Here is a 27,564-nt window from a genome sequence, read left to right as displayed (position 1 = left end):
TACTTACTACATAATGACTTGATAAAATGTATATAAAGATATATGTATAATAATTTTTCTTGAAATAAATATAATATGCAGTGGATTTATTATTAAAGCACTGTATATATCAGTCCCACAATTCAAAAGGAAGTTTATGCGAGATAACTCCCGAGCTTGCGTGGCTATGCGGTATGTGTATTCGACTTGCGTCCTCGAGGTCTAGGGTTCGGTCCCCCGTGCGTGCGATATTTTTCCGTCTTAGTTTTAAGTGTTTTGTGTATAATTCTTAACAGTGTTACATAAAGTATAAGTTTAAATAATTAATAACCAGTAATAATAATAATTTAGTCATTAATTTAAATAAATAAGATTTAAATAAATAATGAAAAAATAAGAAAAATATTTTTTTAAAACTTATTTTAATAAAAGGAATTCTAATAATTAATTAATAATAATTAATACTAATAATAATTATTAGTATTCAATAAATTACTCCCCATGCTTTAACAATTAAATAAGGAGCTTATACTGACCGCCGGTAAAAATCAGTACTGGACAGCGTTACCAGCCAGGGTTTTCCCAGTACTGACTTAGTACTGGAGTCAGTACTGCAATACTGGCAGTCAGTACAAGATCAGTACTATGCCAGTATTACATTTCTACTTGGGCAGTGGTGTTTACATTTACCCCGAATTTTAGGAAAATTTCAAAATCTCGGGGTAAATGTAAACAGTCAGTTTTAGGCGATTCAGGTGCATCAATATTTCTTTGTACCTCATAAAATTTTTCGAGGGAAGTAAAGTAACAAGTTCATGCAAAAGAAATCCATCCGTTTTACTTTTTAACAAAAAAAAACTAATGTTTTTGGTGAAAAATAGATGTTCCGTTTACATTTACCCCAAATGACCCTACATAAAAAAATAATAACATTTTAGAATTATTTTTAACATTTTGGAGAAAAACATCATGTTCAAAATTTTCAATAAAAATTCTTCAAAAAATAAATTTTTTTTTTTTAAATTATAAAAAATCTTTTTAGAAATTCAATTATTTTTGAAAAATTATATCGGGGCGCGCGAAGAAAGGTCATCGCGCTTCGCGCTCCGACAATAATTGCGCGCAAGTAGCTCGCTTTGCTCGCAGTGCGGCCCCTAACATCATGATCTACTAGAATTTTTTATATGGCTTATGCCTTTTTCTTTCGTAAAATGTTGTTTTCTTCTCCGCTGTTGGTATTATATATTTCATAAAAGCCTTTTTTTCTTAAAGTTACTACGACTTTAAGAATTACATTCTCATCACATATTATTTATTGCTGTTGATTACGAGATTAATTAAGGTTAATTTTAATTTTTGGGATCGTAGATTACGAATGCGAAATTATTTTTGATTACTACTTTTCTTTGTAGAAACATGGTTAGCTGAAGAAATTCCAAATTTTAAATAATTTAGTACCAATATTGGTGATTAATCGTATTTTGGTTCTCTTTTAATACCGTAATCAGGTCTACTTTAGATCCTTTATTTAACAATGGAGTTAGTAAATAACGATTATCTGTTTAAACAGTTGTTGAATTGTTAAATCTTTAAAATCTTTGGGGTCGTCCATAATACACGTAGCCAGATTAGAAAGCATGGGGTCAAAAAGTTACAAAAATAAAGCTACGAAGTTTATGCAGATTACAAAAATGATGACTTCGAAAGACCTTATGACAGGTATACAATGAAAACTTACTTTACTTTAGTTAATAAAAAATTAATAATTAAAAATTGAAAATATCGGTAATTAATTTAGAGATAAAGTTTAGTTCAAAATTGTAGAATGATTGAATTTTTGAAGGGTTATAGTTATAATTTTTAGAAATTTGTTAATAAATTTTAGAAGTTACAATTTTTTAAATTTTATTTCCTGTGAAAAAAGAAATAAGAAGTATTGAAATATTTATTTAGAAAAATTATTCAAGTTTTTATCAATTGAATTTAGAAATCAGTGAAGAATCAGGGAAATACAAAATAAAATTTTTTGTGACAACAATGTATTAAGTAAACGACTTTTTTTCTATTTTTAATCGACTAAATCGACTTTTTTGGTTCGTTAAAGTCGATCCGAGGCCTGCTGCGTTCGTTAATTATTATATTTTCAGACTTATGAAATTTTGAAGATTATGGTTTAAAAGTTTAATTGATAAATAAATACAGTTTTAAGAATAAGAAAAAATTATATTCTCTTGGGATCTATAAACACTGTGTGGTTAAAATTTTAATGTTTCGGAAAATTTGAATATCTCGAGAATGCTTAATATTCTACGTTTACGAGGGGACTGGCACGCATCCAATTGTACGAATTACACGAATCACAACTCGTACACAATAAACATTAGACGTAATATGAAACTTTCTATTCTATTTCAAAATTTTACTGCACGTATTAAATTAGTTGATAATTATATAAATGCATGACTATATGGTCTTTAAAGGTGAAAATTTTCTTCTTTAAGAAGTAAGCTAATTTGGAAAAATAAAGAATTAAGTGATTAATGTTCATTTTCTATGACATAAATTCTATTTTTCTTTGACACATATTCTATAAGTATTATTTAAGGGGTTACATCTAGTTAGAATTTTCAAAAAATCGATTTTTTTTTATTTTCGTAATGTACATGTATTCAAGTAAACACTCTGAAAATTTCAAGTCAATCCGACGGTTATTTTTGAAGTTACACGCATAATAATTGTAACGACACGTCAGAGATTTTGTTTTTCCCTTTTGTTAATGTTCCCTTCTGATGTAATCAGATGCTTAAAGTGACAGTGTATTAGTATAGATTCTTCACCTACACTGTAAATGTACATTTTTCATTCACAAAAAAAATTTTTTTAACTCTTGCAAAATGCTTTTGAAACTTTAACCTTGTTTTTCTCAAAACTGTGTTTTGAAAGTCATTGACCAAGATTTCTCGGAAATGGCTGAACCGATTAGTCTCAAATTCTTATACAGGCTTCTGAACTATATTTTCTAGTACTTAATTGAAGCTTTTTTATTACCGATAACAATTTTTTTTTATAAACAAATTAAGGCCAAAATTATGGCAAAAAATAGATTTTTTTGAGAAGCAGCCATTTTGTCAAAACATTTTTTTTTGCTTATTCCTTTGATTAATTACAAGATTATACATTACTTTAACGAAATCCGTTTGGTTTTTTATTTCGAATGATTCACTTCAGAGAAATAGTGGTCACAGCAAAACGCAGTTTTTGGGAGGGGTTCCTGGAGATCTGCTTCAAAAACTGTTATTTTTACAAATAAAAATTTTTTAAATACTCTTCAAAGTTACCATAATATGTGTACAAATGCTTAAAATAATAAATTCAAAAGTTTTCTCAGGAAAAATTTTTGAATAACCACATTTTTTAGGGCTCCTAACTAGATTTACGCACGAGTGCCATACGAAATTTTTTGCAACACTAAAACAACTAAACTTGCAGCAATATTGCCAATATTACTGTAAGTTTAGTTGTAGTGGGGGAACTGTTAAATAAAGTTTTCTAGAAGCTAAAATAAAAAAATATGATTGTAAATTGTTAATTAAAAGCTTTATTTCATTGTTGCTTATCAAACAGTCACAAGAATGCGTAAAGTAACCATTTTACGCACTGAAAATCACTTTACACACCGCTATAAAAAGAAGTACTTCACACACAGTTTCCTGTGTGTAAAATTCAATTTTACAGGTTAGTGTTGCAAAATAGTTATTTATGATACAAGTGCGTATAATCTGATTTACGCACGAGTGTCATACAAAATTTTTTGCAACACTAAAACAACTAAACTTGCAGCAATATTGCCAATATTACTGAAAGTTTAGGTGTAGTGGGGGAACTGTTAAATGAAGTTTTCTAGAAGCTAAAATAAAAATGTGATTGTAAATTGTTGTTTAAAAGCTTTAATTCATGGTTTCTCATCAAACAGTCACAAGAATGCGTAAAGTAATTATTTTACGCACTGAAAATCACTTTACACACTGGAATTCACTTTACACACTGCTAGCGGTGTGTAAAGTAACACTTTACACACTGCTAGCGGTGTGTAAAGTAACACTTTACACACCGCTATAAAATGAAGTACTTTACACACAGTTTTCTGTGTGTAAAATTCAATTTTACAGGTTAGTGTTGCAAAAAAATCTTTTTTTGACATCAATCTCTGTTAACTTGAATTTCATTTACAGTAAATGATATGTACTAATTTCGTTTGCGATGAATTTCGTATGACGTAAATCCCATCTGATACTATTCTCAAGTAACAATTAATTTTATTTAACATAAATCTCATTGAATAAAAATCGCATTAAACATCAATCTCATTGTATATAAGTAGCATTAAACATTAGTAATGTTTGACAAATCGTATATGACATGAATCTTTTTAGACAATTTGACCTTAGTCTCTTTTAATAAATATCTCCTTTGACATAAATATTATTTAATATGTATTAGTCTCGTATGTATTAAATCTTATTTGACATTATTCCTATTTAACACAAATCTCATTTGACATTCGTCTGAAGTGACGTAAATATCATTTGGCATATCTCATTTGATATTAGTCTTATTTGACATGAATCAGTTAACTTGAATTTAATTTACAGTAAATAATACTAATTTCGTTTGTGATGAATCTCGTATGATGCAAATATCATATGAATCTATTATCAAGTAACAATTAGTTTTATTTGACATAAATCTCATTGAATAAAAATCGCAGTAAACATCAATCTAATTTCAGATAAGTAGCATTAAACATTAGTCCTTGTGAAAAATCGAATTAACATGAAACTTTTCCCAGCAAACACGTTACGTAAGTGTTACATAACAAATAAAGCACCTTGTTATGTCTCACTGTGACAATATTGTTATGTAACAACTACATAATGAGATAGTAACAATATTATATAACACTGTTACTGAATGGTGATATAATAGTTACATAATTTTTTCAAATAACTATTATATAACTGTGTGATATATTCATTACATCACAGAGTGATAATTTTTGTCTTGTTACATTGTTCTCTAATTGTTACATAACTGTTACGAAACTGTGTGACATAACAGATACATAATTTTGTTATAATTAATAAAGTAGGTTACATTATTATATCACACTGTGACAATATTATTATGTAACCATTATATAATGAGATAGTAACACTGTTATATAACACTGTTACTGGATGGTGATATAACAGTTACATAATTTTTTCAAATAACTATTATATAACTGTGTGATATATTCATTACATCACAGAGTAATAATTTTTGTCTTATTGCATCGTTCTCTAATTGTTACATAACTGATACGAAACTGTGTGACATAATAAATACATAATTTTGTTATAATTAATAAAGTAGGTCACATTATTATATCACACTGTGACAATATTATTATGTAACTATTATATAATGAAATATTAACACTGTTACTGGGACGTGATATAACAGTAACATAGTTTCATAATATACGTATTATACAACAATGTGATACATTCTTTTAAACTGCACTTAAATAAATAATAGGCAGAATGTGTTTTTTACATAGGCAATTTCTTCCTAAAAACAAAAGCAATACACGCAAAGCAATTGCTTCCTTTTAAAAAGAAATTTTTGCTTTAGTTCCTAAGGTTAACATAACAAGGCAAATTTTAATTTGAATATTTAGAGAATACTATATGAAATAATAAATTTATTTATTCCAATATTCACAACTTATCCAATGAAGAGATTAAACCTTATAAACAGAATTAATATTATATATATATTCATTTTTACTATCGTGAATATAATGATAATGTATTTTTATAGTTTATTATTTAAAAATTAAAAAATTATATTTTACATTTTTATTAATTATATGTGACGCGATTTGAAGAAAGGGAACTTAGAAGCAAAAAATTGTAGGCTATGTTTGCAATTTTTTAAATGAAAATACAAAAAAGTAACAACCGTCAATATAAATAATTGACATTTTAAGTCTTTATTACAACTAAAATATTTAAAAACAAATTATTTAAATAGCAAACATGTTCTGTAACTGTTACGTAACATTTCTGTAGTAATAAGAGCTAAATTACGTAACTGTTATGTAATTGTTATGTAACATAAAAGTAACAATGTTCTGTAACTGTCGTTACAAAATTGTTACGTAAAATTGTAGTCTCTCTGTTACGCAATAAAATTATGTAATTGTTACATAACTGTTATGTAACATGAAACACTATTTTATAATTATTGTTTCGAATAAATATTTTTGATTATAAATCTAGTTTAACTGTTTAAGTTTATTAATTTACAATAAATTATTATTAATAATTATTATCAGTATTATTTATTATAATTATTAATGTCCAAAACTTTTAAAGAAGTACGTAAAAGTAAAGTGGGGTGAAGAAGCCGACTTTTGGAACATTTTACGATATTTAATATAATATCACTCACTTTTAATTTTATTTAAAATTTTTTAACGTACTCTGAAAAGTTTGTCTATTAATAATTTAAAAAATATCTTAATTTTTTTTGTAAAAAGTTGTCAGAAATTAATAAAGAAAAATTTTAATTTGAACAAATTTATATAAAATTAATTTAAAGTTTATAACTCTCAAATTTTATGTGAAGAAAAATAGAATTTTCAGAATAAAATAAAAATTTGTAATCCCGATTAGTATAATTGTAATCGTTTCTTTTTGTTACTTACATGTGTGTGACATTGTTATGTAAATGCTACAAAATTGTTACTTATATGTGTGTAACATTGTTACGTAAATGTTACAGAATTGTTACTGAACACTGACTAATGTGTGGTAGATATTTTTATTAACACGTTAATCGTATATTACAAATAAAAAAAACCACAAGTTTGTCTTTGTTACGTAATAGTTACATAACAGTAAGTAACAGAATATACGGCACTGCAGTTGATATAGTAGATTAGGAGAATTCTCATCAAGCCTTCAGTGGCCGTGCGGTTTAAATGCGTTGCGTCGGGTCGTCAAGGGCGGGGGGACGTGAGTTCGATCCCACATGCGAGCGGATATTTTTCATTCTAAGCGTTATGTAAAATAATAAAATTACTATTTAATCTGTATATAAGTGTTGTGAAATGTGAATAAAATAAACTTGTGAACATGTTTATAAATAATATTAAAGATCTTTAAAAAAATCAAGTTTAAAAAATGTACTAATTAGTAAATCAGTTTTTTACTAAAATTATTTTTGGATATTACCATGTCAAATGGCATTTGTTATTATCTATTGAATAAAAATAATAACAATAATTTTCACGTAGGTCATATTAGTGATGTTACAATTATATAACAAGCTCATCAAATTATGTAACAGAATCTCATAATTGTGATATAATAATAAGTCACAACGTGATATAAGTGTGATATAACAATTATGTAACATATTTACATAACTGTGATATAATAATAAGTCACAACGTGATATAAGTGTGATATAGCAATTATGTATCATATTCTTCTAATTATGTAACATATTTACATAACTGTGATATAATAATTAAATATCACGCTGCAACATAATTGTTATATCACCCTTCTTGTAACAATTATGTAACTGTGACCCTCATGTTACGACATTTCGTGTCACATGTTCATATCATGTTATATCACGTGTGATATTCTGTGACATAACTGTTACATAACTTTTATGTAACAATGTTTGCTGGGTTATGACATAATTATAATTTGACAATAGTCTCTTTCAACATAAATCTCCTTTGACATTCATTTCATTTGACATAAATTGTATAAGACGTAAATCTCCTTTGTTATAGACGTCCTTTGACATGATTATTACACTGAGAAAACTGGAGGATTGGACTAAACATTTGGAGGGACTAATCGTTCATATTTGAGAGTTGACTATTGGAAAACACTCTAAATATTCAAATACACCATTGACAGATATTCGTGCCATTTCTCTTGGAGGGAAAATGTGTTTATATAACAGAGGGACAAATTAACCATCTTGAGAAATCCCTTCCTTATCCGCCGCGAAATGAATAAATATGGCAACCTAACCCATAAATTAAATACATAAAATGTCACAAAAATAAGTTACACTTTTTGAACCTCTGAATTTGACTCTCCAGTTTTCTCAGTGTATTTAAAATAAATTTAACATAAATCTTGTTTGATAAAAATAATTGTGTCCGGTATAATCTTTTTTTTAACATAATCTCATTTAACATTCATCTAATGTGACATAAATATCATTAGCCTAGTACGGTGTTATTAAGACCGTCTAGATTTGGTCTAGGATGTTATATGCGCATGCGTCGATGTATGCCCAGCTGTTAAGTAACATGGCGCCTAATAACGTCGCGTCGTTTGGCGTCGTTAGATCAGTCAGCGTATGGTGCATTTTCTTTGTGAATTTTAGTATTCGTTGTGGTTTCTGTTTTATGTGAATAATAATGTGCTATGTTGTTGCTGTTTTCTGTATAATTTAATTTTAAATGTGCACTGAAAAAAATAGATTTTGATGTGTTTCTATGTTTTTTGACTAGTCGGCTGAAGCTAGCATAGCAGTAGTACTCAGCATCAATGTTTAGGCGTCATCTACAAATATGCCTCTCCTTCAAATTTTGTAATACTTAATGATTTAAAAAACCATCGAATATTGTTATTTGAGAATCAATATCCACTAAATAGCAAATTTAGTAAGTTTTTAGGGTTCCGTACACCTACGGTGTAACGGCGGAACCCTATTGGTGAGACTCTGTTGTCCGTAGCCAAATCGTGTCCCCCCCCCCCTAGCGGCTAAACTATTTGACCTAAAGAGCTCAAATTTGGTCCAGATATGTATTTTCACTCGTAGATTACAGGAAAAATATAGCGAATGTGATTGGACGTGATGGGCATAGCGTTGTCAAGGAAATAACAAGATTTTTGGCCAAAAATGCATAAAAAGTGACCATTCCCCCCCCCCTTAACTTCTAAACTATTCGACATGGAGAGCTGAAATTTTGCATGCTGGTGTATTTTTACTCGAATATTACAGGAAAAATATAGAGAACTTGATATGTAATGATGGCCATAGCGTTGTCAAGGAAAAACTAAAAAAATTTAAAAAAAAAATTTTTTTCTCTAACTTTTACATTATTTGACCTAATGAGCTGAAAATTGGTATCCTAGTGTATTATTACAGTCTGACGACAAAAAAATTATTTAAGAAACTTTTTGAAAAAAAAATCAAAAAAATTTTTTTTTAATTTTTTTTTCAAAAAAAAAAAAAATTTTTAAATTTTTTTTAGTTTAAACACGTGGCATTAAATATTTTAAGGAAGAGAGTGAAATTTTAAGAGAATAAATGAGAGATTGTTTTCTGACTTTAATTTCTTAACTAAAAAAAAAAAAAATTGGACAAGTGCGAGTTGTACTCGCACTGCAATGGCGGGTTCCGTACACAAATATTAAAACAATACTTGCAACATTTATCGGTAATTGATAGAATTAAAATAAACAATTAAAAAAATATATTAAAATCATTTGATAAAAAAAATAACTAAAAAAAATTAAAGTATTGTATATCTAATATTGTAAACAATAATAAGCAGAGGCACAAAATTTTCAAAATTATAGTTCCTCTGCTTATTATTGTTTACAATATTAGATATATACAATACTTTAATTTTTTTAGTTATTTCTTCTTATCAAATGATTTTAATATATTTTTTTAATTGTTTATTTTAATTCTACTAATTACCGATAAATGTTGCAAGTATTGTTTTAATATTTGTGTACGGAACCCGCCATTGCAGTGCGAGTACAACTCGCACTTGTCCAATTTTTTATTTATTAATTTCATTAATTAGTGGTTGACGCCTAAAGATTGGTGCTGAGTACGACTGATAGTTTCATCCGGCTGTTTTGATTTGCAGTAAATTTTATTTTACAAAAAGACTACTATATCTCCAATGCCAAAGATTGGGAGGGACACAAAGCCTTACGCTTAAAGAAAGTTGAAGTGAAAAATACAGAACATTAAAATATTTTTTAATACTTTTTATGTAAAAAAAAGTCATCCAAATTATTTCAAATATAATTAAGTTTTATCATTCTAAGAATAGTTGTCATAACATATAATGAGAAATTTTGAATAGACGTAGATTAGAATTTACTAGCACTGCTGATCAGACCAGAAACGCTGGTCTATTCTAGACGATAGCGTGGAAGTTTCGTTTCAATTCTGAACAGCCGCTCGACAAGACCGTCTGCCCTGGGTCTAGAAAGACGTTAGACAGTCTATCACATTTAACAGAAATTTAAACGATATTTATGTTCTATGGTATTAATGTCAAATTTTGCATAATTGTATCAAAAGAAATGTCAAATGCCGTAATATATATTTTTGAGGATATTTACACATTTTATATCAAATGAAGTATGAATGTTAAATATGTAAATTCATGTTATATGCAATTTATGCATATCAAAAAATAATATTAATATAAACAGAGAAGAGAATAATATTAAAATGAAACTGATATTGAAATATAAATTTTCTTCCTCTTCCACCAGTTTTGTTTCGGAATGAATCATTTTTAAGATGAAAAAAAATTAATCCTCTACTGGAGTTAGTGATTTGCAACAAAAAATTTTGATTTCCTGCGTTTGAATATATGAAAAATGGAAATTATTAAAATTGGATATTATTTCATGCAAAGGCAATTTATTCTTCTTGTTCGAAATTTGAAATAGGTGCGAAGTTGATGTTATATTGGGTTTGGGAATCGTGTGCGGTAAGTCTGGGCTCCAGAGACTGGGAAGCATTTCGAAGTGATTGGCAGCGCGAAACTCATATCGTAATCCAAGCGGCAGAGACTAATGCCGGTCGCTCTTCTGTGTGGGTATATCGCCCTTATCCTGATTGATAACCCTTCTAAAACCCATTCTACAAGGGTATTTCGCCTACATTTCCAAGCGATCTCACTTTATATGTGGAAAAGTGTGTGTGTGTTTGTTTTTTCTCTTTTTTCTTCTTTTTTTATACGCTCAGAAAACTCTCTTTTTAGTGAAAAGACAATCTTCTCGACAAGAGTCAACATCTGTGAAATATGCGCAGCTAAAATTGACAAAAAAAGGAAAAGAATTTTCGTTATAAACATTAGGCACGAAAATGTTTGCCAATTGTCAATTTTATTCAACTGTCATTTGACAGAATGATCATTTGATCGAATTATTAATTAAGTAATCGAAGTGCCATTTAAGTCAAATGTCTAATTGACCAATTAATCCAAATTTTCAATTGTCAAAGTTGACAATAATTAATCGAACTATAATGTAACTAAATTGCTTATTAGCGAATTGTCGTTTGTCCAAACTGACAGTAAATCGAATCGTCTTATGACCAAACTGACAAGTAACCCAACCGTCATTTGACCCAATTGTCAATTAATCGAATAGACATTTAACCAAACTTTCAATTTGCAGAATTTGTAATTCACCAAGCTGTCATTTAATCAAATTGTCATGTAATTACCTAATTGACCGATCAGACAGTTGACAAGTCGGTTAAAAGACAAATCGATTAATTGTCAGATTAGACAATTAGTACGTTAGTCAATACCCCAGTAGCACGTAATATTACAGCGACATTGAGAACATTGCCTTAACATTAGAACATTACCAATATTGCCTCAATGTCTTGGCATATTGCTTGAATATTCCTAATATTACTTGCTACTTGGGTAGACATTTCTATTAATTTGTGCAAAATGACAATAATTAATCCACGTATTATCTCACTGTAAAGACAATTAACCGAATTGTCATTTATCCTAATGGAAAATTAACAAAATTGGCGACAGTCTGAACTGCAAAATAATCTGATTGTCTTTTAACCGAATTGCTAATTGTCCAATCTGCCAATTAATTATAGTATTTTGTATCCTAATTTTTAATTAACCAAATTGTCGATTGTTCAATGTGCGAATTAATCTAATTGTTTTTTGTCCGAACTGCTAATAAACCAAATTGTCGTTTGTCCAATCTGTAAATTTATCAAACTGTATTTTGCCTGAATTGTTTTATCTGTCAATTAATACAATTATCTTTTGTCGAAATTGTCAATTGGCTACTTTGACGAAAAATCAAACAATTATTTGTTCGAAATGCTATTAACGGAATGATCTATAGTCCTATCTGCCAAATAACCAAGTTGTCGTTTGACCGAACTGATAATTAATCAAATTGTCGTTTGACCGAATTGTCAATAGTACAAACTGACAATTTATTAATTGAACTATTATTTTACCAAACTGTTTATTTATCGAATTCTGTCTTGTCTTTAAACAAATTGCAATTTTACAGAATTGATATTTGACCGAAATGCCAAAATTTCAGTTAAATATCTATTAGGCTAAGTGACAATTGAGAAAACGGTCACCACGGTTAAATAGCAGTATATAGCCGGTTCAGAATTTGGCGTGTCACTTAGGATTATTTGTAATTGTATCAAAGATATTTTATAAATAATAACTATTTATTAATATTATTTACCATTTTGTTGTTAAATTATTTATAATTATTAATTTACGACTAATTAATAACAATATGCATTTATTGCGGCAATATTCTCAGCCAGCACTGGCAGGCAGTACCTACTTCACCAGCGACAACGTTATCATTTCAGCGTTATACCAGTGCTGTCTGTCAGCGTAGCTGCCAGTACTGACAGTTCTGGCGCAGTACTCCGCCAGTTGTAAATTTCCCATTGGGTTGCTTCCTCATAGAGGAAGTATTGTAATACCAAAATTTTCCAAGTTCGATTTTTTGACATATCTTTATGTTATTTGACCTCAGGAGTTCAAAAATGTCATTACATGTGTGTGTGTGTGAGTGTAAACATATTTTCATAAATACTTCGAGATCATGTAGAGATTTAGGGATGAATATTTATTAAATTGTAGGTCTCACGTGCGGACATAAAATGAGAGTACTTTGAGATAGATTAATAGAGTTTGACTATATTTTTTTGGATTTTTAATTTTGCAAAAAAAAGTTTTTTGCCCATAACTTAAAAAAAAGTTAGGACATCTATAAATGTTTTTCTATAATTTTGTACAGTCTTTTAGACGCACCTTTTAATCCATGATTAAAATTTTTCGTCCATATTAACCGGAGATATTAAACTTTTAAAAATCTAAAATTTTTGGAAAATATGACTTTTTTGAAAATTTTATTGAAAAATGTAGAAGCAACTTTAAAATAATTATCGTTACCAACTTGTAGAGCAGTAAAAAACGCTTCGATTGACATATTTTTGAACCTAATTTGATAAAAAGTTTCGAAATTATTAGTATTTTAAAAACAGAAAATTGTGAAAAATGACATTTTCTCAACTTTTTTGTTTGAAAATTTTTCTTTAACTATTATACTATTATAACTATCTTGTAGGATATTAAAAAGTACATTGATTTATCCAAAATCTTATCACTTTTATCATATTTATAAAAACCGCTGCCAAGTTGTACATTTTTGTTATAATTTTGGTGCTCATTTCAAAAACACTTTGCTTCCTCATAGAGATAATAATAATAGAAATATATGAATAACTTTTTACAAATATGGTAAAAGTGATTGAATCTTGGGTCAATTAATGTATTTTTAAATACCCTACAAAATAGTTATAATAGTTTTTTCTACATTTTTCAACAAAATTTTCAAAAAAGTCTTATTTTCCAAAATTTTTGATTTTTAAAAGTTTAATATCTCCGGTTAATATGGACGAAAAATGTTTAATTAGGGCTCAAAAGATACGTCTAAAAAATCTACAAAATTATTGAAAAACATTTCCTATAGGTGTCCTAACATTTTTTCAAAGGTATGGACAAAAAAACGTTTTTTTTGCAAAATTAAAAATCCAAAAAAAATTTAGTTAAACTTATTAATCTATCTCAAAGTACTCTCATTTTATGTCCGCAGGTGAGATCTACAATTAAAAAAAAAATTCAACCCAAAAGCTCTTCATGATTTCGAGATACTTATGAAAATGTGATGTTTATACACACACACACGGAATTTTTGAACTCCTGAGGTCAAATAACGTAAAGATATGTCAAAAAATCGAACTCGAAAAATTTTAGTATTACAATACTTCCTCTATGAGGAAGTAAAAGTTATTCATATGTATATTTCTATTATTATTATTATCTTTATGAGGAAGCAAAGTGTTCATGAAATGAGTACCAAAATTATAACAAAAATGTACAACTTGGCAGCGGTTTTATTTTTATTTTTTATTACAAAATAATGTATTAGGTACATATTTTTGAAAAATATAATATATGTGACCGGGTCTGAGAAAAGGGACCTACTTACCAAAAAATCGATTTTTTTATGATGGTTTTAACCATTTACAAAAAATTCGACTTAATTCCTCAAAGATGATCCCCAAGTATACCCGTCATCGGCAACCTGGTTCTGCGAGTCAAAAAATAACTATGGATTATTGTAGAGATCAGAATTATTCATTATTGTATCATTTCTGAACTTGCATAAAAAATTTCAGACCTCTAGGACATCCGGAAGTCTTTTAAATTAATTTTTAAAATTCCATAATTTGACTTTTGCAAAATAAATTGTTTATAACAATTACAGGGTTGTTTGAACAATTATTTAACAATGAAAATCGGATTCAGCATAAAAAATACATAAAGAACACTCATCATTTCGTGAATAATTCTGGGAAAATTCAAAACACTCATCATGTTAATTTAAAATGTAAAATGTTTCAAGAAATCTAATTTATTTGGATAGAAAACTTTAAACGCGTTTTTCTCGAAAAGTTGATTTTGGTAAGTAGGTCCCTTTTCTCAGACCCGGTCACATATATGAATTTTATTGTAAAATAATTTATTATTTTCATATTGTAAAACATTTCACTGTTATTACTATAAAATAATTTATTCTCTTTATAGTAATTTTTAAAGGTTGGTCTTTTTTTGATTCTTTTATTACACAAATTTATCTTTTTGGAATGTATTTCATTTTCGGTGCAATTGAATGTTCAACTTTGATGACTGAACTGAATATATATCGTTGGAAAATTGAACAAAGCGATTTAAAATCAGTTTTTTTTCTCCGACATGTTCAAAAGCGATATAAATAGGGTAATTAAATGACAAAATTCCAATTGTTGTATATTATTGATCAAAGGGAATTGCTTCGTGTTTATACAAGTACGAAAACGAATAATTCATGAAATACATTATTTTCGATGATATTTTAATTAAAATTTACTTTTTCATACTGGTCAGTTAATTAATTTTAGAGCAAATTTCGTTCGCGTCCCTACGATATTAAATAAATGGACCAAGAGTATTTGGCCGAAAACCAAATCTAAAGTAATGAAATTGCCACATGTATATTTATTTACGTGTTCAAACTTTCTGTATATTTATGAAAAATTGTACAATTTTTTTATATGGTCAGATATTTACTCGTGAATTCACAATAAATAAATATTAACATAGCGTGACTGAAAGTTAGATAAAAAAATTAATGAAAATTAAATACAAAATTTCGAGAGAGTAAAAAAATTTTTAATTTCTTTATTCTCAAATAAATATTTACTTGAATCAAATAATTTTTATTTAAATCAATTAAATGGTTCCATTCATATTTTCTTCAAATACTGAAATTTTTGTTTCAAATACAATTTAATTGATTTAAATAAGAATTATTTGATTGAAATAAATATTCATTTATTACTAGACGAGTAATCGTTTATTTGAATTAAATTATTTCTTTCAGTTTTTTAAATCTTCTCGTAATTGCAAACATTTTTTTTACCTTCAGCAATAAGTTTAGTTTTTATGCGTCATATTTTTTTATTGAAAAATTAATGATAAAAAAAAATCTTGCGCTCTTTTCCGTATCATTTTATTAAAATATAAATAATGGAATGTTAATTAGAGAAAAATAAGGTCAAAAAGGCTGAGAACAGTTTATGAGTATAGATAGATAGTCGAAAAAGGCAGAGCCATTAACGATTTTTATTAAAAAGGTTTTCTATATGTATATGTGTGTGTATATTGAGTCGAGAAAAACAAGCAACGTTTGACAAAAGCATGAAAAACTAAGAGAGAAAGATACTTTATAAAAAGCAGGAAACCCTTGTGAAGTATTCGCTTGAACAGCTGGCCCAGTTTCTTTTCCTAAGCCGTCTACCAATGACATGGAAAAAACTCGACTTGTTTTTTTTATGTTTTATGATTTGTCTCGAATCCACAGTTACAAATGAGGACAATCAAATTTTACTCACTCTTCCATTTGGTTTTCATATTCTGATCCACTTGTGACGTAGCCAATCGCTGTTGAGAATTTGTTCTGGAAAAAAGAAGAATAGAAAAGATATTATTTATTTTTCACACCTTGAAGAAATTGTTTTATATTTCTTTAATTTTGGAAATAAAAATTTTTTTAGTAAAATGTTCAAATTATAAAATTTTCTATTATCATTTATCTTAATAAATTACAAAAAGATTAAAGCCGCAAGGTACAGCCCCTAATAAGGGTCGTTATGTTACGTCAAAATTTAGATAAAATTTGACCTATTTTTTGATTTACACGTCAAAAGGAGGTCCCAAAGGGCCTCTCAGGGGCCTAAAATATCCCATTTGAGGCTGTCCATAAGGGCCGTTATGTTAGGTCAAAATTTAAGTCAATTTTGACTTATTTTTTTACCTTTAGGTCAATTGTCTTTATGATACTGGGCAGTTCCATAGGAAAAGCAAATCGTGGATCACCGATTTTTCTTAAACTCTGTAATTTTGTAGTACTTGGGGTACTAAATAAGTGTGCCAAACAGTTTTGCAAAAAAAAAATATTTTGCAAGATATTTTTACATTTGAAAATTTAGAATTTGAAATGAAAAAAATGACTTTTTTCGAGAATTTTTATTTCAAAAACTATTAATTTTACAAGAAAAAGTCATTTATTCAAAATTATAGAGAAAATGTCAATTTTCTATAATATTAAAAAAAAGTTAAGAAAAATTAATTTAATTTAATTAATTTTTAATAATTTGTTTAAACAATAATTTTTTATTGTTAAAAAAATATGCTAAGGACATCATGGAGTTTCCTAAAAAAATTATTTTCTCAAAATTTAAACCTTCTTTAATAAGTGGTTAAATTTTTAAAGAAGTGCTTTTTGATGTTTTTGAGAAAAAAATTTTTGAAGTTTGCGCTATGAGTTTTTGTGCGTTGCGCTAACTAAGTAGCGCCTATAACAGTGTATTTTAAAAGACAATATGACCTTAACTGCTCGCCTCTAATACATTTTTATTAATTATATACATATATATATATTATTATTATAAACAGTTTAACAATATATTTTTAACTTTTTTATAAACATTATTTTCCTTTTTTAATGTAAAAAATTTTTTGCTCCACACTTTACCCAGACTTATATTTCTAATTTTTGATTTTTATGGTCTTCAATGGAACAAATGTCAAACGTTATTGTGTCAAATTTATTTTCTACTAACTGAAAAAAAGCTTTAAGGAAAAGATTTTTTACATTAACCCATTAATGCCTATAGGCAAAGGAATGCAGATATAATAAAAGTAACTATTGAGATCCTGGCATGGGGTATAATAATAATTTTTGACGTTGAATATTAAAAAAATTTTTTTTTAACAATTTGTTATAAACAAATGAAGAAAAATGGTTTTTCATAAGAAATTTATAGCGCCATTCGATTCTACGCTAAAAACCACTACGAAAACATATATTATATAATTTTTAAAAAAGACCTATTGTTGTAAAAATGTTATAAACAATTAGCCTGCATTTATACTGAATAAGGTATAAGAATCGTTTTTGAAATTAAAAATTTTTTAAAACAAAATTAGTTTAATTAGGAGAGATTTTAACGTTAAACATTTTTTATACAAAATTTTTACCTCAAAAACTATCCTTAGACCTCATACAGTATAAATGCAGGCTAATTGTTTATAATATTTTTACAACAATATGTCTTTCTTTTAAAATAATGTAATATACGTTCTCGTAGTAGTTTTTTGCGTAGAATCGAATGGCGCTATCAGTTTTTTTATGAAAATCAATTTTTCTTCATTTGTTTATAACAAATTGTTTAAAAAAATTATCATTAGACCCCATGCCAGGATCCCAATAGTTACTTTTTTATATTTGCGTTCCTGGGACCATGGGCATTAATGGGTTAAAAAGGGAAAATAATGTTTATAAAAAAGTTAAAAATATATTGTTAAACTGTTTATAATAATAATATATACGTATATAATTAATAAATGTATTAGAGGCGAGCAGTGAAGGTCATATCGTCTTTTAAAATACACTTTTATAGGCGCTGCTTAGTTAGCGTAACACACAAAAACTCGTAGCGTAAACTTCAAAAAAATTTCTCAAAAACATCAGGAAGCACCTCTTTAAAAATTTAACGCCTTATTAAGGAAGGTTTAAATTTTGAGAAACTAATTTTTCTAGGAAATTCCATGATGTCCCTACCATATTTTTTTAACAATAAAAAATTATTGTTTAAACCAATTATTAAAAAATTAATTTTTCTTAACTTTTTTTTTATTATTATAAAAAATTGACATTTTGTCTATAATTTTGAATAAATGACTTTTTTTTGTAGAATCAATAGTTTTCGAAATAAAAATCCTCGAAAAAAGTAATTTTTTTCAAATTCCGAATTTTCAAATGTAATTATATCTTGCAAAAAAATTTTTTTTTGAAAAACTGTTTGGCACAGTTATTTAGTACCCCAAGTACTACAAAATTACAGAGTTTAAGAAAAATCGGTGATCTACCATTTGCTTTTCCCTTGGAACTGTCCTACTTTAAAATTTAGGTCAAATTTACCATTTTTGACTTCCTTCAGGTTACGTCAAAATTTACGGTAATGGTTCGTTACGATACATCAAAATTGAGGTTAAATTTGACCTTATATCAATTTATATCAATTTTGACCTAACTTTGAACCTACAAAAGGCTAACATAACCTCAAAATGAGGTCCAAAGTCAATTGCTAAAAACTTTGCCATAAAAATAATGTTAAAATTGTGGCTTGTACTTTATACGACAACCAATACAAAAAAATCAAAGAAATTTTATTAACCCCTTGGTTGTCAACGAGATTTCCACTGTTCGGGCCAAAAGTGTGTTGAAACAATTTTTAATGGATTTTTATGAAACTTGGGGTCGCTGATTACGAATCTGAGATCAGTTTTTCGAAATTCGAATGGCGGATCCAAGATGGAGAAAATTTTTTCAAAATTCATCGAATTTGCTTGAAACCAGTTACTCGGGGGTTTTAAGGGTCGCTGATTACGAATTTAACATAAGTTTTCAAAAATTCAAAATGTCGGATTCAATATGGTGGACGACAAAATAAAAAATTAATTATAATGTCTTAAAACTGAATACTCGAGGGTTTTTAGGGTCGCTGATTACGAATCTGACATCAGTTTTCCAAAATTCAAAATAGCTGATTCAATTTAATTTTTATAGTTTATTAAATTTTTTAAATTCACTACCCTAGAATGTACCACAAGGAGGCTGCCATAGGATTTTACACGGAGAGAAATTTATAGTAGTGGGTAACATAATTGTGGTTAGGGTGACCATCTTTAATGCTACGTATACAGACAGCTATCTAGATAGTCACCGTTACCATCAATATCATCAGGAGTAACATCTCGGTAGTACGGGGTAGCATAACTATATTTTTTTAGCATCTGTGATGGTTGGCAGTAGCATAATGATAGTATCGTGTAACATCATCTTTTTAACATCAAAATCTGACTATCCATTTCTCTCAGTGTACATTCCATTTTTTAAAAATTTTTATTTATTTTCTTTAATTTTATTTTTTATATACTAGATTATATACTACACGCATCGTTGCATGCAGCTATGTAATACTAAAACCCCCAAGTAACTTTCAAGCCAATCCAATTAATTTTTTATTTTGTCGTCCGCCATATTGTATCAGCCATTTTGAATTTTTAAAAACTGATTTCAGTTTCGTAATCAGCGACCTCGAAAACCCCCGAGTATGCGGTTTCAGAAATATTTAAGAAGTTTTTAATCACCTTTTTGAAGTTGCGCATATATGCGTCATGAACACTTTGGGCTCATGCGTTTACACGTCATAGAAGGAGTTTACACCGTAAGCCTTAAATATAAGCCTCCGCGAGCATAAACGGATATGCCTCCATGAGGATATACTTGCGTCTGCGCAAAGTGTTTGCCTGCAGCTGTGTTGTGAAAGAGTTTGCCTTGACCACGTGTTCGCGCAGGCGCAAATATATGCTCCTGGAGGCATATCCGTTTATGCTCGCGGAGGCTTATATTTAAGGCTTACGGTGTAAACTCCTTCATAGAAGAGAGGCATATATTTATACTCGTGCGAGTATAAGCAGATAAAGCAGATATTCCTCCACGAGAATAAACTCGCGCCTGCGCAAACACGTGGTCAAGGCAAAGTCTTTCACTACACAGCTGCAGGCAAACATTATGCGCAGGCGCGAGTCTATTCTTCTGGAGGTATATCCGTTTATGGGCGCACGAGTATATAAATATATGCCACTCGGTGTAAACTCCTTCATACTTTGGTGACTTGTATTTCTCTTAAGGGGAGAGACCGGCGAAATTTGAACCTATCAAAATATCCATCGCTGAGAGGTGCCAAATTTTTTTTGCATTATTTTAGATGAAAAATTATAATTTGGTGTCAAATTTGAAAAAGAAAATTTTTTGGCTATTTTCAAAAAAAATTTTTTTTTCAAAATTTGAATTTTTCAAAATTGATACGATTGATTGTTGGGGGACATCTGAAAAGCTTGTAAAAAAAATTTCGTTAAAAAATATTAAAAATTGTAGAAGTAGTTCCACTTTTGAGGTTAAAATTTTGCAAATATTGCATTAAAAACGCTCTTTTTTACCTATTATTTTTTATTTTTCACTCAAAATACACAAATACACATACACACATAATACATACATAAACACATACATACACACATACATATATACACACTCAAATACATAGATACATACATGAGGCATTCCATGTCAAGTGATCCGGGTGGAGAAAAATTTTTCTCCAATCGTAGCAAAACTTGGGGCTTTTGTAGTACTAATAGATAGTAATTTTTCGTGAAAATATTTTTTTACCTAGTCCAATATTTTCCGAGGGGGAGGGGGTTAAATTTTTGGGTTTTTCAGTACAATGCTTATTTCGATAATTTTTTACTCTTAAACTATTAAACATAAAAATTTGGCAAGGTACATTTTGGAAAGGTTTTTTCATGCTCTTTCGATTGAAAATAAGCATTTAAAAAAAAAAATTTTTTTTGACCCAAAAAAATCAAAATTAAAAATAAATTTTAATTTTTTGGAAAAAAGGTCCCATTTTTTTTTTTATACGAAAGCTGAGGTTTTTTCCTAAAAGGACATATAAATGAAAAAGTTGGACAAGAATGTTTAAACATTGAAAAAATGAATTTTCTCGTAAACAGAGCTAAAAACCGGGTTTAGAGAGTAGAAACCTCTGTTTTTCAATGTTTAAACATTCTTGTCCCACTTTTTCATTTATATGTCCTTTTAGGAAAAAACCTCAGCTTTCGTATAAAAAAAAAAATGGGACCTTTTTTCCAAAAAATTAAAATTTATTTTTAATTTTGATTTTTTTGGGTCAAAAAATATTTTTTTTTTAAATGCTTATTTTCAATCGAAAGAGCATGAAAAAACCTTTCCAAAATGTACCTTGCCAAATTTTTATGTTTAATAGTTTAAGAGTAAAAAATTATCGAAATAAGCATTACACCGTAAGACACCTGGATCACTTGACATGGAATGCCTCACATACGTAGATACTTACATACATAGATACTCACAAACATACCTACATAGATACTTAGGTATACATACTTACTATGCGTTTCATAAATGTTGAGCCCTGAAACTTAAACTGTAATAACTCAACAAAAAAAAATCAAGCGAAAAAACATTCACTGTATAGATCATTTTATTGAGTACATACTTTCTTTTCATGAAACATACATACATTCATTTCTTATAAAGTAATTAGCATTAGAGTATATAAAAACACAGGGAAATACAGGAAAATGCGATTGACGAACTTTGGCGAATTCTGGCAATTGCACGATTCAAAATAAAACATTAAAAAAAATCAAGCATATTCTTTGGTTTCTCCTTAATCAATAGTGACAATAAAAATTCAAAAATGTTATTAACTTTTAGAAATACAACCAATAATACACGACAATGCTATCTGAGCTTCTAACAGTGATAGAAAGTTCATTCAAAAAACAATAAATTTCAAAAAAATCAATTAACTCAAAAAATTAAGTAGGGGAGACTGGGGTAAATCCGCGCACAGGGTAAACCCGCTCACCAGCGATTTAACGCGATGAACTCAACTTAAGATGGAGATATTGATACTGTGAATAGTACTTAACATTCAACTTATATTAACGAACTTTCGTTTAGTTTCATGAATTCAACATAGAATCAGAGGCAACCAAATGTTTTTAGAGGTATCAGAAAAAAAACGTTTTTTGGATTTTTAAGTTTTTCGATCATTATTTTTGAGTCTTAATTTATTTGGAAAATTTTTTTTGTTGCTATTGGATGTCCTTCTTCGAAGTACATGTATAGTTTTATCTTATTTCAAAAAGATTTAATTTAATTTATTCTGAAATGTGAGGAATACACTCGGGGTAAAGTCGCTCACGTGAAGTCGGGGTAAACCCGCTCACTTAGTTTTTAATTTAAAATTGAGAAATTAAAATAATTTCACGTATTATATTTTAACAATAACACTATTTATGACTTGTTAAAACCAAAATTGTAACTACATTTCATTTTCTCTTAATAAAATATAACATTATTTAAATCCATATTTGTAATTCATGAAACCTATATTCATTATTTAAACTAAAAAAGATAAATCAAAAACTCTTTTTTATTTTTTTAGTAGAAATCATAAGCTTTCAAATAATATAAATTAACTTCGATTTAGAGAATAATTTCCTAGATTTATACCGATCTGAAAAAAAGTGGGCGGGTTTACCCCAGTCTCCCCTAACAATAAAAATTATTATAAGTTTAGAACGCGATTCTTCTTTCATCACTATTTTTTATTGGCTCTTGAAACTGATACTATCACCACAATCAGGAAAAGACTTGGTCCTTTCTTTGTATCCTTTATGCCTGAAAAGAAATTCAGAAGTAGTGAGTGCTTCAAACTCCATAGGCGTAGAAACGAAAAAATATAATAATAAAATTTAAAATTATCAACGTCAGTATTCATTATTATTATTATTACTTTTATTACTGTTAAAGTTGTTGTTATTTTCATTATTGCTATTATTATTAATATAAATATTAGTATTATTATTAATGTTATTATTATTACTGTTAATATTACTATTAATTTTATTTTTATTATTATTATTATTATTATTATTATTTTGCTTAGGGAATTTTGGGAAATCTGCCTACAGATACCTTGGATTCCGCACTCCAAGGTTATGTGGGGTTGGTACTATGAAACAAAAGGAAATATTAAAAAAAAGATAAATAAATCAATGTTATAATAAATTTAATAAACTGGCGACCTACTACCAGCCCGACCCACTAAAACCTGTAACCCTTCTTCTGGAGCCCTTTACCCTCCCTCGGAACCGTCGTGAGACTTTAGCCTTCGAGGATGGCGCTCCAACTCTGTCGCTAATGCGACCTTCTTCCTTTCTCTGCGGTTTTCATTCGTCCGTAGTTAAAAAAAATGATTAAAACTATTTCAAAGTCTAAGCAGAATTTACAGCACAACAATAATAAAAAAAACAAATTTTAATTTTTTTGAAAAGACAAAACTGTACAAAGGCGAATAAAAAACAGAAAACAAACCAAAAAATGTATAAGGACAAATAAATCACAAAATAAATTAATAAAAAAACAAACAAACAAATTAAAAGCTGTTTAAATTACGCTTTTTGGCGGCCGTCGACATCCTTCCTCGACATAACCGAGATTGCGAAGTTCTCGACTTGCCGCCAATTTTCTTCCGACTGGGTCCTCAGCTCTACCATGTTCTCCGGTGTAACCTGACAGTTAACACCGTCGCGTTGTCCTCCCGGAACTGTCAATATGCATACACCTCGTCCTCGCGTAATTTAAAGCGACACAGGTACGAGTTAAAACACCCGTGACCTGTGAGCGCCTGAGTCAGATAATAGGAAACCTGACCGTGTTTCCTATTTATCCAGGTGGCGAGTGCCGGGATAAGGCGATAAGTCCATCGACCTTTTTCCTCACCATCCCATCTTTCTTGCCATCTTTCTATGAGCCTGTGCCTCGCTTCTTTGCGGATCAGGCCCTTGCTTGGTCTTATTTCCTCATCCAAGGAACTTCTTTCTTTAGAAAAGAGAAACATTTCTTACCTTTCCCTCGCCAAAAGATCTGCTGGCGGGACACTTGCAAGGACCTGCACAGCACTCGTAGATACCGTCTTATATGCAGAGATGATACGCGTTGTTATCGATCTCTGCGCTGACAGTATATTTTCACAGACAGTCACTCGATGAGATCTTTCCATCTTGCGGAATTAAACGCGTTGCGTATGTCAATTGCTACCAACGCGCAGAAGCTCTTCCTTTTTCCAGATCCCAATTTGTTTTTTCCTGCTTTGGCTATGTCCACAACTGCCTGGATGGCATGAACTGTGGACTTGCCTTTACGGAAACCAAATTGGTGATCGGATAGACGATTCTGTTCGGTCAAGTGGCTTTGCATTCTCTGCAGAACCATATCTTCTAGAAGTTTACCCATCGTATCTAGCAGGAATATAGGCCTGTATGATGAAACTTTATCTAGAGGTTTTTCACCTTTCCTCAGGAGGACTAGCCTCTGTCGCTTCCAGTCGCGGAAGAACTCTCCTCTCTCAAGGCAAAGATTAAAGCATCGAAGCAGAATCTGGGGTGAAGTGTCGATAACTAACTTTAGGATCTCGTTACTTATCCCATCGATTCCAGGCGCCTTACCTGTTTTAAATCTTTTGCCTGCTTTTTGTAGTTCACTAATTGTGAAGAGTTCTTCCTCTTCGACTTTGCAAAAACTCCAGTCCCTTCTTAGGTATGGCTCTGTAGGAGGAAACAAAGAACTTATTACCTTTCTGACCCAACCGGGATTGTCCAGGCCGGGGGTCTTTTGTCTCGTCACTAATTTCTTAGTCACGATTCTAATAGCCAGACATAGAGTTATTAGAATAGAGTGCGCAAGCGACCAAAATGTTTCTTAGGCGCATAGACGGAAACAGCCATACGAAAAGAAGACCCCTTTCCTTTCTTTCTCTAATAACGCATGCGCGATAGTGAAACAGCTGATGCATCGAAACAACTGTTGCTTGCTTGCAATTATATTTTTCTTTTATTTACATGACAAATAAATAATTTAAAATAAATTTAAAATTAAAATAAAACATTTATAATATTTAAAACAATTTTTCATGCGATCTTTTTAGACAAAAACCTAACCAAAAACTTTCATTCTTGCACATGCGCCAATAAACAAGGTAAGAATAGGGGTCTACTTTCATGCTTTTGTCTCTTTCTATGCGCCTAAGAATGCCTCTCACGGTAAAAGGTATAACTCGCGCACTCTATTCTAATAACTCTATGTAGCCAGACCCCATGGGTCCTTATCGACTTCCTCGATTAGGTCCTTCCAGCTACGGCGTCGCGACCTGCGGATCTCTTTCTTGAGGTCCTTTTTCGCCTCCTTGAAAGCCTCTTTCAGCAAGGGATCTCCCTTAGATCGAGTATATGTCCTTCTTGCTTTGAGGCATTCCTTTCTCAAGGAGGCTAGCTCCTCTGACCATTAGTGCAAGAATTTTCTTACGGGAATAGCGCCTTTGCATGGCATTGACGCATTGCAAGCGGTGACTATCATGTTCCTCACCGCTCGCACCTCCCTATCCAGACTGCTCGGCCTCTTCACCCAGCCCAAGTCCTCAATTAAAAGGGCTTCTCTTAGGGACCGACCGAACTTTTCCTTGTCGAGTCTCTTCATATTTTACGAGGAGGTTTTGCGACTAGGAGCATCCTAGTTTTTCCTCTTCGTGTGTCTCCCATCGAGACTGAGAACTGAATGTACTAGTGGTCACTTGCGGTATATTCCTCAGAGACCCGCCAGTCGGTTATGCGGCTAAATAGTTTAGACGATGCGATTGTTAGATCTATAATTGATCCGATCGCACCTCGTCTAAAAGTCCATGTATTACCTCGGTTTACAGCTAATAAGTCGTTTCTGGAGATCATTTTTCCAATACGAATTTCTCTCTTGTCGAGTCTCGTCTCACCCCACTCTGGCGACTTTGCGTTAAAATCACCAGTGATGATGACATCCAGCCTGGATTCTGTGAGGCTCGCTTCTAAGTCTTCGATATTGGCTTCGAAGTTTGTCAGTGGGTCGTTGGGTGAGAAGTAGCAGCTATACATACGTATATTAACCACCTCTATCCACACAAACCCGCTGCTTGTCTCCAAGAACTTGTCAACCCGCAATTCTGGGTTACACAGCTTGATGGCGGCTCTCTTCGCCTTATCCTGATTTCAAGGTGCGAAGTCGCTTCCTTGATACTTCTCACTGCAGAACAGGATATCGACCTCATGTTCCCTAGCTGTTTGCATCAGGAGCACCTGTGCATCCTTACTTGTATGCAGGTTGACTTGAAGGAGCTTTAGGGATTTGCCCTTTTAAGTTTCTCTAGTTCCTCCTTGTAAACCGGGCAGGAAATTCTTCCAGGGATATGGTTGACTTCCGTTTTTTACGGATGCTTCTACGCGCCACCATGCGGCACTTACTCGTGACGTAGAGAGGAACCGGCCTGTTCGTAAGTTCCTTGATGCGTGCCTCCCTACGTACCTAGTAGCGTTCCTAGTTGTAGCAGAAGAGTTTTGAAAATATTTTGTTACTGAGTATTTTACTTATGAAATTAGAATAAATCTAATCGAATTATGTTTTATTAATATTATTTCCAGTCTTTTATTTTGCATATATTATCATTGGTTTGCTCGAAAATTACAAAATTTCAATTCAATACTGTTCGGAGTTATACGTTTTATTTCCTTTTTTTCTTGTTCCTTTTGAGTTAAAGTTTCAGTCGCGTTGCTACGATTCGCTCCGAATCCAATCTTCGGCCTTTTTCGTTTGCCGACGGGTACAGTGTTCCTTACTGGAGAGGGGAGAAGGCTGGCGATAGCAGTCCTGTTCCGGCAGCAAGAGAAGACGCACCTCTATGGTTCAACCTCAACATTGGATCCTTTGGCCTCAAATTCACCACGTGCTTGAATCGAACTGGATCTCCCTTTCAACCTCAGGATTGGATCATTTGGCCTCAAATTCACCATGTGCTTGAATCGAACTGGATCTCCCTTTCAACCTCAGCATTGGATCATTTGGCCTCAAATTCACCACG

At 30.2% G+C, this 27,564-nt stretch overlaps 1 protein-coding gene across 2 annotated transcripts in view; it reads right to left on the bottom strand.

Moving 5' to 3' along the window:
• LOC122504061 (tensin-3-like) overlaps window positions 1–27,564 on the bottom strand; it is a 566,797-nt gene that overhangs the window by 222,278 nt on the left and 316,955 nt on the right. For both annotated transcript variants that reach the window (XM_043614943.1, XM_043614945.1), the window contains exon 2: window positions 16,333–16,397. In XM_043614943.1, coding sequence (XP_043470878.1) covers window positions 16,333–16,340 — 8 coding nt within the window. In that variant the 5' untranslated portion in view covers window positions 16,341–16,397. The remainder of the gene's footprint in view (window positions 1–16,332; window positions 16,398–27,564) is intronic.

This window comes from Leptopilina heterotoma, unplaced genomic scaffold, assembly GCF_015476425.1.
Source record: "Leptopilina heterotoma isolate Lh14 unplaced genomic scaffold, ASM1547642v1 Lhet_278, whole genome shotgun sequence".
Taxonomy (NCBI): domain Eukaryota; kingdom Metazoa; phylum Arthropoda; class Insecta; order Hymenoptera; family Figitidae; genus Leptopilina; species Leptopilina heterotoma.
The sequence above is the reverse complement of the archived record's forward strand: the minus strand, read 5'-3'. Positions and strand labels throughout refer to the sequence as shown.